The sequence below is a fragment of the Chiloscyllium plagiosum genome, chromosome 27 (genome assembly GCF_004010195.1).
Source record: "Chiloscyllium plagiosum isolate BGI_BamShark_2017 chromosome 27, ASM401019v2, whole genome shotgun sequence".
NCBI classification, from domain to species: Eukaryota; Metazoa; Chordata; class Chondrichthyes; order Orectolobiformes; family Hemiscylliidae; genus Chiloscyllium; species Chiloscyllium plagiosum.
In genome coordinates, this window is record NC_057736.1 from 8,929,461 (window position 1) to 8,942,170 (window position 12,710).

At 41.4% G+C, this 12,710-nt stretch overlaps 1 protein-coding gene across 1 annotated transcript in view; it reads left to right on the forward strand.

Moving 5' to 3' along the window:
- LOC122563513 (receptor-type tyrosine-protein phosphatase U-like) overlaps positions 1–12,710 on the forward strand; it is a 330,644-nt gene that overhangs the window by 283,558 nt on the left and 34,376 nt on the right. Inside the window, exon 22 of the mRNA XM_043717332.1 lies at positions 5,274–5,428. Coding sequence (XP_043573267.1) covers positions 5,274–5,428 — 155 coding nt within the window. The remainder of the gene's footprint in view (positions 1–5,273; positions 5,429–12,710) is intronic.

Genomic DNA, 12,710 nt, shown 5'->3' on the forward strand with positions numbered 1-12,710 from the left:
CACTTCGGTCCAACTCGTCCATGCCGATTAGACATTCCACCCAATCTAGTCCCACCTGCCAGCACCCAGCCCATATACCTCCAAACCCTTCCTATTCCTATTCACCTGCCTACTCTGAGACCTAAGATTTGCAGTTAATTGTTCTTGCTATATCGCCCTGCTAATAAAGATACAACCAATCAACACTCATGTCTCTTGCTGTATTGGTGTTTGTTTTTCCAGTCTGTTTCTTTCATCATAGTCCCCAGGATTATAAGATTAAAAGCCTGGACTTCTTGTCTCCACTCGCAATATTTAAGGTCAAAATACTAATCTTAGACCCAATCGTCTTCCTTTCAAATTGGTGGTAAGATATTGTGTTAATTGTTACTTTATGTGCCTTCGCTCTGAGGTCATAAATTAGTCCTGTCATATCACACAACAGCAAATTTAATATAACCTGGTCTGTGGTCCATTCCAGAATGTCTGCTTTAGGGTGCACGGTGACTCAGTGGTAGCATTGCTACCTCACAGTGCCAGAATCCGGGTTTAATTCAGCCTCGGTCAACTGTCTGTGTGGAGTTTGCACATTCATGCTGTGTATGCATGGGTTTCCTCCAGGTGCTCCAGTTTGCTCCCACAGTCCAAAGATGTGCAGGCTAGGTGGATTGGCCATGGGAAATGCAGGGTTGTAGGGATGAGGTGGGTCTGGGTGGGATGCTCTTTGGAGGGTCGATGTGGCCTCGATGGGCTGAATAGCCTGCTTCCACACTATAGGCATTTTAAGAAATAATCTCAAAAGCATTCTGTTTGGACTGTTCCCTCCATGGCGCCCAAGTCCACTTCTCCATCACTCCCAACACTTCCTCACACATCTGTGCAACTTTCCATGTGCAATTGCAGAATGTGTTACACTTGCCCATTCATCTCCTCCCTCCTCACTGTTCAAAGCCCTTAACACCCCTTCCAGGTGAAGCAGTTTTACTTGTACTTCTTTTGATCGAGTCTGTTGGACTTCCTGCTTACATTGCAGTTTCCTTTACAGTGGCAACACTAAATGCAGACTGTGTGGCTGCTTTGCAGAACACCTCCATTTTGCCCAAAGGAATGACCCTGACTTCCCAATTGCTTACCATTTCAATAAACCACCTTGTTCTTACGCTCACACTTCAGTCCTGGATGTGTTGCGATGTTCCAACAAAACAATACCACATTTTCTGCTTAGGTACTTTATAGCCACAATGTCTCAACACTGGATTCCATAGCTTCAGAAATGACTACATTATGTCTGCGCTCCACTCTTCTTACACTCTTGCCCCACCCCAGCCCACAACAGCCTTGTCTTGTAAATGTCTTGTCTAGTTTGCTCTTAGTAGACAGGACCCATGGTCTCCCTCTCTGAAAAGCATAAACGAAACCATCTTCCAACAATTTTAGTTCTGAAGAAAAGTCATACCAAATGTAAGATTTTTTTTCTACAGATGCTGCCAGACCTGCTGAGTTTCTCCAGCATTCTCTGGATATTTGCTTCAGATATCCAGCATTCACTGTATTTTACTTTTATTCAAATGATTAAGTATGGTACCACTCTACCTTTACCCAGGTTCCTATTTTTCTTGAATGTCATATCTCCCTCAATATTCAGACATCAACTCTGGTCATCCTGAAGTTACATCTCCATAATTGCTACCAGATCATATTTATTTACTTCATTATCTGTTATCAATTTGTTTTCTTTGTTACGAATGCAATACACATTCAGATGTAGAACCTTTATTTTCATCTTTTGTATGTTTTTAACATCTGGTCTTGATTGTTCATGCATTTTTAGATTTTTTTCTCTTCACATCTCTTCCTGCTTTCTACTGTTTTCCTTTCTTTCTTTGTCTCTACACTTTAATATATTATATCTTTCTACGTTTGATCTCTTGTTCCACTATTTAGTTTAAAAATCTCTCTACTTGTCTAGTTACGAGAATCACAAGATGATTGGTCTCAGCACGTTCAAATAGAGATCATTCCAAAGCTATTACCCTCACTTTCCCCAATCCTAGTGTCAGTGCCCCTTGATCTACTTCTTCCACACCAATCTTTGAATCACTTATTTGTCTCTCTAATGTAATGTATCCTATGTCAATTTGAACATGGATCAAGTAATAATCCAGAAATTATAACTTTGGAGGGTCTCCTTTTTAATGTCATTTGTACCTACCTGGACCATGACAGCTGGATCCTGAGTAAATTTCTCAAGTCCTAGCACGTGGTAAGTAACACAGCTGTGGAGGCTCTCTCTGTTTGCTGCAGAGAGCTTTGTCAATCCCTCTCACTATTTTATCCCCAATACCATTGTTCCTTGCCCTATTTGAATGGTTTCCTGTATGACATTAACAGGTCAATTTGATCATCCACAATGCAGCCTCCACTCTTATCTAGGATTAGTGATGCTGGAAGAGCACAGCAGTTCAGGCAGCATCCAAGGAGCAGCGAAATCGATTTCGCTGCTCCTTGGATGCCGCCTGAACTGCTGTGCACTTCCAGCACCACTAATCCAGAATCTGGTTTCCAGCATCTGCAGTTATTGTTTTTACCTCCACCCTTATCTAAACAAGCTGAGAGAACCTCAGACCTGTTAGACAATTGCAAAGGTTGACACTCATCCATTTCTGGCCCAGGTTCCGTTACCTATCTCACCTTTAACCACATACCTTCCTGTTCTTGACAATTGGCCAAATTGGAACAGCAGAACAAAATTGGCATGACTGTCTCCTGGTACAATGTATCCAGGTAACTGACCCTTTTCCTGACGTGTTGCAAAGACTGTATATCAGCCTCCAGCTCAATGAATCAAAACTGAAACTCTTCAAGCCATGTTCACATCACCTGCTCTGTCATTCTTGACAAAATTTAATAACTACTTAATTATATTATTTGCTTATTAATGTTGCTCTTTATATAGGCTATTTTACTAGGAGAAAGTGAGGACTGCAGATTCTGGCGATTAAAGTCGATAGTGTGGTGCAGGAAAAGCACAGCAGGTCAGGCAGCATCTGAGGTGCAGGAGAATCGACGATTCAGGCATAAGCCCTTCATCAGGAAGGGCTTCATTACTTTTTTACTCCATTTTGTATAATACTTAAAGAATGAAATAGAACATTTAACTACTTATCAAATATTCATGAAACAGCTAACTCCTTTTTCTGTCATGACTTGAAGATCACACTACAGGTGATCCCATTGCACTATACACACACACACACACACACACATTCCCCCCAACACACACACACACACACTCCCACATGCACACATACACATATACATTAATGGGGTGAATCTGTACTTGCAGAATTACATTTTACTTTGCTCGAAAACTGCATAAATCCATGTAAGATTTTGTAAATTGTTTTTTTAGATTAGAATCAATCTGACCATTGGGGCACAGACAGTCTCACACAGGACACCTCACACCTTCAATGCACTATCTGGTCCAACATGACACCAATTGTTAAAGTTCACTTGAGAATGTAACTTTTAAAAATGTTTTGCGAATTACATATGAAAGTACTAAAACCAACATGGTCATTCTAAGCGATCAGAGACTTAACAAACAATCCAGGTCTTTTTCAATACATAATTTCAGTTACATCACACTGTAAACTTTTGCTATAAATTCTGTGTCTTACAATCTTATACCCGCCCACAACCACCTAATGAAGGAGCAGCGTTCTGAAAGCTAGTGCTTCCAATTAAACCTATTGGACTGTAAACTGGTGTTGTGTGATTTTTATCCTTTTTCTGTAATTGAGCCTAGTCCTCCAGGGCAATAAAGATAGAAAAACAAAAATGAAAAGAAGCAAGCATTTAATTTCTCCCCATTATTTCAATACTAATTGAATTCCTCCACTAATCAAATTGTCAGATAGGCACTTAGTTTTTCAGTTATATTTGTAACCAAACTAATGAACCACGTATTCATACCAACTGAGGTGAGAGAAGCCAGATTCAGCCTATTAACAGCAGATTTTCAGGGTAAAATCTCTCTAAACCTGTCTGCTTAACTATCTGACCTATTCATCACATTTTTAAAATTTAAATCTGTTGACTTAAATTCCACAAAGTCAGTTTGAATGGTTATTTTCCATAGTCATGATTAGAACTGGCAAATTCATTTTTAAAATATTTGTTCATGGCTTGTGGTATCACTAGTTAGGCCAGCATTTATTACACATCCCTAATTCCCAGACAGCAGTTATGTGTCAACCACATTGCTGTGGATCTGAAGTCATACCTAAACCAGACCAGGTAAGGATGGCAGGTATATTTTACTAAAAGGACATTAATGAACCAATGTTTCATTTGTAACAATTCTCAGTGGTTAGATGTTTGTCATAAGGCTTGCTTTTTGGACCACATTTTTACTGAATTTAGATGTCAACATCTGTCATGGTGAATTTGAACCCATGTCTCCAAAACTTTAGCCTGGGTTTCTGCACTACTAGCCCAGTAACATTACTATGATCCCATCACCAAACCTCATCCCCAACCTCCTGCTGCAGAATGTTCTGCAAAATTTTGCACCAGCAGCATGAGTACATAATCTGGACTGACTTTCCAACACAGTACTAAGGTAGATCTGCATCATCAGCAGTACAGCTTTTAGATGAGCTTCTACACTGAGGTTCTGCCTGCCTAAAAATCCCATGATTTTATTTGAAGGAGCTCAGGCACCCTTTATTATCCCAGACAATGTTTTTCCTTCCAGCAATGCAGCTAGGAATATATCTGTACATATGTTGTTAACATAGCAGAAATAAATTCAGAGTAGGGCATTGAATTGGTGTTCAATTCAATGTCACCCATTCAGTACTGTTCACTAAATTTTAATTGTGCATTTTAATTGCACCACTGTGCATTTTAATTATGGCACAACATTTTTAGAGTTGATTAAGTAACAAATTAACAAATTGGTTCAATGGACCCAAAACTGGTTAATTATTAATTCTTTTAATTTGATTGGCAAATCTGCTGTCCATTTTCTAGCACAGCATCAATCTGAAATTGTAGAACCAGAACAGGCTTCACCTTGATGAATGTCCATATTTATAACCTTCAAAACTAAAACAATCATTTGCAATTCAAATCAATGTATAAAGAAAGTTAAATTAATTGCTGATAATTTTTCTCTATTGATTCCAACCATTTCACAGAAGACTTAAATGGCTGTTATGGATTTGCTTTCTTTTGTCTTCAACTGCTGGCACATTCATGTATAGATTCCCTTTTATTTCTTCTAGATGTATTGCTCAGCCAGACGTGAAATTCTGCAGTTTCATTTCACAGCTTGGCCAGAACATGGAGTTCCCGATCATGCAACAGGTCTCCTCGCACTTATTCGCCGTGTCAAGGCTGCTAATCCTCCTGAATCAGGGCCACTAGTCGTTCACTGCAGGTTAGAGACCATATAACAACTCAAATATCAACTCAAAGTAATGCAAGAATGAACTGCTGTCTGAAATAAACCATCTTTAAAGTGTTTTAATGGAAAAGTCTTCAGACTTTGGTATGGCAGGAGATTTCTCCATTGATTTACTGGCAAAATATACTTCCAGGAATGTAACAAAGCTGTTGCAGACCAGACAGGGTAAGATTTGTTTGTTTCTCTGTGATTGGATTCCAATCTCTGCAATTTCTAAACAACAACCAGAAAGTTTCCTAGCTTCAGCTGGGAAAATCAAATACGTTCCTACTGCCACCCCTTGTCTACTGACCCTTGCTGGGAAGTGTACATGAAGTGCATTTAAGATTTCATAGGAGCAGCCTGGTAGATTTGGAACTTCTACAGTCGATGGATGCTTATTGGAAGATCATATGGCAAAGTTTGAATTTTCAAGAAGCACATAGGTGGATTTAGTTTGCCTATCACCCTGATACAGTATACTCTGCCCCATGGTCAAAACAGAGTGGAATCAAAGGGAATAAAATGTTAAGACACCCAATAAAACCCATATCTTAGGTGTGAAAACAGTGGAAGCAAATTCAAAAATAAATTTTACATGGAAACATTTGAATGTAAATTTCTAGGACTTTCAGGAAAAAATGAGGTAGTGGAACTAGTTGGTTAGATCTCTTGGCTAGCACAAGTATGAGGAACCAAATTCTGTGCTTTATCATTCTAGAATTTGAAAGTGAAATCTTCAATTAGAATGTCAAAACTCTATTTAGTCCACCACTGCCTCTTCTGGACAATTACTTTTTTCTATATTAAATCTTCATTGCTCAGATTATTCCCAATATCAATTTTCTCTAATTTATGTTTACTACTCCTAACCAAAATTCCCAAACTACTTTAAATTATTATCCTAGGCGTATCTTGTCAACAGTTTAAATGTTTTCATTCCAAGGTGTGAAGCTTAAAGTGTTGGTAGTTCTTTCTTGTCTTCTTTACACTTGATATGAATCTTAATGCTTTCCTGTCTTGTTGGTCAAATGTCCAAGTACCAATTAGAACTGAATAAAGAATAAAAACAGATATGCTAGATACTGGGCTGTTCAAGCAATGTTTGTGACAAGGTGAACAAAGCAAAGGTTTCAGGGTGATACTGTATCATGAATTATTTACAAATATTGCTTTCTGGCCAGAGTTTCTTATTTTGTTTCCTGTTGATGTGACAACTGATGTCCATCTGATGTGGCTCAGTTAGTAGTGCTCTTGCCTCTGGGTCACAAGATCTAGATTCAAGTACCACTTCAACACTTGAGCACTGAAATAAAAGTTGACTTTCAAGTACAGTACTGGAGTTGCATCTTTCATGTCGGGTGTTAAACCAAAGTTCCATCTAATAAAAAACCAAAAGAACTGCAGATGCTGTAAATCAGAAACAAAAACAGAAGTTGCTGGAAAAGCTCAACAGGTCTGGCAACATCTGTGAAAAGAAATCAAAGTTAATGTTTCGGGTCTGGTGACCCTTCCTTAGAACTGATGGTAGCGAGGGAAATGTTGATTTATATACAGACGATAGGGTAAGGAGGGTGTGTAAGGAGTAAGTGATAGGTGCAGTTAGAGCCCAAAGAGAGATAAGAACAGTTGGACAGACAAAGGAGTCGATTACAATCTGGCTAGGAGGGTGAATAGCTGTTAATGGAGACTGTTGGTGGCTAACAATTGGTAGTGTGTAATGGCAGACTATGTGATAACAAGGCCTGGTTTGAGGTAGGAGGCTAGGACACGGGAGAGTTCAGGCCCTAAAATTATTGAACTTGATATTGAGTCTGGAGGGCTGCAGGGTTGCCAAGCAGAAAATGAGGTATTGTTCTTCCAGCTTGCGCTGAGCTTCACTGGAGCACTGGAGCAAGCCTGAAACAAGCGTGGACGTTGTACATTGTCAATTATACAGTCATAGAGATGTACAGCATGGAAACTTACCCTTCAGTCCAACTCATCCATGCCAACCAGATATCCCAACCCAATCTAGTCCCACTGGCCAGCAACCGGCCCATATCCCTCCAAACCCTTCCTATTCAGATGCCTTTTTAATGTTGCAGTTGTACTACTTCCTCTAGCAGCCCATTCCATGCACGTACCTGCATGAAAGTGTTGCCCCTTAGGTCTCTTTTATTATCTTGCCCCTCTCACCCTAAACCTATGCCCTCTAGTTTCTGGACTCCTCCATCCCATGGAAAAGACTTTGTCTCTTTATCCTATCCATGCCCCTCATGATTTTATAAACCTCTATAAGGTCACCCCTCAGCCTCTGATGCTCCAGGGAAAACAGCCCTAGCCTATTCAACCTCGCCCTCTAGCTCAAATCCTCCAACCCTGGCAACATCCTTGTAAATCATTTCTGAACCTTTTCAAGTTTCACAACATCTTTCTGATAGGAAGAAGACCAGAATTGCATGCAATATTCCAACTATAGCCCAACCAATGTCCTGTACAGCCACAACATGACCTTAAACTCCTGTACTCAACACTCTGACCACATCCCGTGATATCAGGCCTGATAGAAAATTGGCCAAACTAGATTAAACACCTGCCAGCAGCTATTGGTGACAGAAAATAATGGAAAACAAGTCAATGAGATCACATGTTTAGGGTGAACCAGCTACAGTCAGCTCAAGGAATGTGTATTGGAAAGTATCAATCAGAATTTCCGCCACCTTGACTTCCAACCAATGCCTGAGGCCATGTACTTTGTACTTTCCCGGCATAGTAATAATGAAGGGTGTTGGTGGAACCCCATTGAATGCTTTGTACCCTGCTCATGACCCAGTTGACCAAAGGCCACAGAACATTCAGAAAGGTTCTGTGGGGGGATAAAAACATACCTGGAAGCCATCACAGCAAGACACATGACAAAAGGCCATGCAGCAACCCATGAAGATCCAGGATGGCAGATTTTCTTCCCTAAGGACATTAGTGGACTAGATGGGTTTTCCGACAATTGACAATGGTTTCATGGTCATCAGTCAACTCTTAATTCCAGATTTGTTTTGAATTCAATTTTTTTGCAGATTCAATTGTAACAGGGATAGCTAGGTGTTTTTGTGGCTGCAAATGAGAGTCCCAGATGATATGTTGCTATCCTGGTGCTAGGGTCCTGGATGTCGCAGAACAGTTGCAGGACATTCTGGAGGGGGAGGACAAACACCAAAATGTTCATGTTGGTACTAATGATATAGGTTTAAAAAAAGGATAAAGTTCTAAAACCAGAACGTAGAGAACTAGGAAGAATGCTGAAATGTAGGACCTCAAACCTCAGGATTATTACCAGTGCCATGAGCTAGTCAGAGTAGAAACAGCAGGATATATAGGATGAACAGATGGTTGAAAAGATGGTGTGAGAGGAGGGTTTTAGATTCATGGACATTGGTACCAGTACAAACTGGAATGGTTATGTCTGGGCAGGACCGAGTGATTTCCTTCTGGGAGGTGTTGGCAGAATGGTTGGGGAGGGTTTAAATTGATAGAATAATTGGACATGGGAGTAGGGCAGTAGATACAAAAATTGAGGAAGAGGTAGAAACCAAGGCAAATGTAATTAAGAACAAGAACAGGCAGGGAAACATTTCTGCAAAAACCAGGGAAATTTGTCTGAAATTCATGTATAATATGTAAGGTAGATGAACTTATAGCTTTGGTTAATACTTGGAACTATATTATGATTGCAATTATGGAGATATGGCTTAAAGAGGGACAAGGAGAAAGTGAGGACTGCAGATGTTGGAGATCAGAGTCGAAGAGTGTGGTGCTGGAAAGGCACAGCCAGTCAGGTGCAGGAGAATCAACGCTTTGAGCTTAAGCTCTTCATCAGGGAGAAGGCTTGTTGCCCAAGGGGGCTGAGAGATAAATGGAAGGGGCCAGAGGGAAGGTAGCTAGGAATGTGATAGGTAGATGAAGATGAAGATGGAGGTGATAGGTCAGAGAGGAGGATAGAGTGGATAGGTGGGAAGGAAGATGGACAGGTAGGACAGTTCAAGAGGGCAGTGCCAAGTTGGAAGGTTGGATCTGTGATAAGGTCAGGGAAGGGAAAATGAGGAAACTGATGAAATCCACTTGATCCCCTGTGATTGGAGGGTCCCAAAGCAGAAGGTGAGGCATTCTTCCTCGTGGCATTGGGTGGTTAGGGTTTGGTGGTGGAGAAGGCCCACGACTTGCATGTCTTTGGCAGAGTGGGAGGAGGTGGTTATTTAATCATTTATTTGTCCAGGTTATTCTTGAATATTGCTATTGTGTCTGTTTCTATCACCTCCTTTGGCAGCGCATTCCAGGCACTCATTACCCTTTGCGTGAAAAACTTGCCTCACACATCTCTTTTAATCTCCCCTCTCCCTCCCCTACCTTACAACTTGAACCTACGTCCCCTCGTAATTGACCCCTCCACTCTGGGAAAAAAGTCTCATTCTTTCCACTCTACCCGTGCCATTCACAATCTTATAAACTGCTGTCAATCTCAACCTCCTGCATTTCAGTGAAGACAAATCCAGTCTATCCAACCTTTCTTCACAACTAAAATCCCCCATACCAGGCAACATCCAAGTAAAGCTTTTCTGTATCCTCTCCAAAGCATCCATATCCTCTGGTAATGCAGTGACCACTCAATATTTCAAGAGTGGTCTAACTAAAGTTCTAAAAAACTGCAGCATAACTTGGCAAAAGTGAGGATTGCAGATGCTGGAGATCAGGGTCAAGATTAGAGTGGTGCTGGAAAAGCACAGCAGGTCAGCAGCATCTGAGGAGCAGGAAAATCAATGTTTTGGGCAAAGGCCCTTCATCAGGAATGAGGCTGGGAGCCTCTCGGGTGGAGAGATAAATGTGAGGGGGTTGGGGCTAGGGAGAAGGTAGCTAAGAGTGCAATAGGTGAATGGAGGTGGGGGATGAAGGTGATAGTTTGGAGAGGAGGGTGTAGCGGATGGATTGGAAGGAAGATTGGCAGGTAGGACAGGTCATGAGGATGGTGCTGAGCTGGCAGGCTGGAACTGGGGTAAGGGGGGGTGGAGGGGAAATGAGGAAACTGTTCAAGTCCACATTGATGCCCTGGGGTTAAGTATTCCGAGGCGGAACACCTCATCCTCATCTCAATCCACCTATTGCACTCTTCTCCCCAGCCCCACCCCCCCTCCCATTTATTTCTCCACCCCAGAGGCTCCCTGCCTCATTCCTGATGAAGGGCTTTTGCCTGAAACGTCGATTTTCCTGCTCCGTGGAAGTTGCCTGACCTACTGTGCTTTCCAGCACCACTCTAATCTTGACTCTGCAGCATAACTTGCCTATTCTTATACTTAATATCCAATGAAGGCAAGCATGCCATAAACCTTTCTTACTACCTTATCTACCTGCACTACCGTCTTCAGTGATCTGTGGACCTGCCCACCCAGATCTCTCTGCAAATCAATACTCCTAATGGGTTCTGCCATTCACTGTATAATTTCCAAACTGTACTTAACTTTCCAAAATGCATCACCTCACATTTGTCCAGATTAAATTCCATCTGCCATTTTTCAGCCTGTGCCTCCAACTGATCTGTATCCTGCTGCATCTTCTGACAATCTTCCTCACTATCCACAACCCCACCAATCTTTGCATTGCCTACAAACTTTCTAACCAGCCATATTTTCCTCCACTTCATTTACGTAGACCATGAACAGCAGAGGTGCCAGCACTGATCCCTGTGGAACACAATTAGTTATGACCCATCATTCTGAAAAGCCTCTTTCCACCGCTACCTACTGTCTCCTGTGACTCAGCCAGTTCTGAATCCATTCTTGCCAGTTCCTCCCTGATATCATGTGACTTCACCTTTTGTACCAGTCTGCCACGAGGGACCTTGTCAAAGGCATTTCTGAAGTCCATGCAGACAGCATCAAACACTTTTCCCTCATCAATCTTCTTTATCACCTCTTCAAAAAATCAATCAAATTAGTGAGGCACAACCTCCCCTGGCACAAGACCATGCTGTCTATTGCTACTAAGTCCATTTGCTTCTAAATGCATATAGATTTTGTCCCTGGGAATCTTTTCCAATAATTTCCCAACCACTGACATGAGGCTCATAGGCCTGTAATTTCTAGGATTATCCCTGCTTAAACAATGGGACAACATTAGCTATTCTCCTGACCTCTGGGACCTCACCTCAAAGAGAATACAAAGATGTCTATCAATGCTCCAGAAATTTGTTCTCTTGCCTCCCTCAGTATTCTGTGATAGATCCCATCAGGACCCAAGGGCTTATCTAACTTAATACTATTTAAGACACACAACACCTCTTCCTTTTTCATAGCAACTTGGCTTAGAAATTTGACACTCCCTTCCTTGCAATCATCCTCCACCAATTCCTTCTCTTTGGTGAATACTGACACAAAGTATTCGTTTAGGACCTTATCTACCTTTTCTGGCTCCACACTTAGATTCCCTCCTGTGTTCTTGAGTGGGCCAACCCTTGCACTGGCTACCCTCTTGCATTTTATATCTGCATAAAAAGCCTTTAAATTCTCATTAATCTAGTTTGCTAACAACTTTGCTTGACTCCTTTTAGCTCTTCTAATTCTGTGTTTAAGTTCTTTCCTACTTTTGTTGTTTACTTCAACGTCTTTGTCAGTTCCCATCCTCTAGAACTAATGTATGTTTTCTTTCTGATTAAGGTCATCCCTTGTCATCCAACGTTCACATAACTTGCGACACACTATCCTTCACTCTCACAGAACATGCTGCTTCTGAACTCTTATCAACTGCCATTTGAAATACTCCAGCATATCTGATGTGGATTTACCCTCAAATATCCACCGTCAATCAAAATTCTCCAGTTCCTGTCCAATATCATTGTAGTTCGCCTTCCCCCAATTGAACACCTTCACGCGAGAACTGCTGTTATCCCTATCTTAAAATTCATGGTATTATGGTCACTACTCCTGAACTGCTCCCCCACTGAAACTTCACTCACCTGGCCGGACTCATTTCCCAAAACCAGGCCCAGTATGACTCCTTCCCTGGTTGGAATGTTTATATTCTGTGTCAAGAAACCATCCTGAATGGCCCTTACAAATTCTGCCCTATCCAAGCCCCCAACATGAGTAAGTCCCAGTCAATATAGGGGAGGTTAAAATCACTTACTACGACAACCCTGCTGTTTTTACATCTTTCCAAAATCTGTCTTCATATTAGATTAGATTCCCTACAGTGTGGAAACTGGCTCTTCAGCCCAACAAGTCCACACCGACCCTCCGAAGAGTAACCC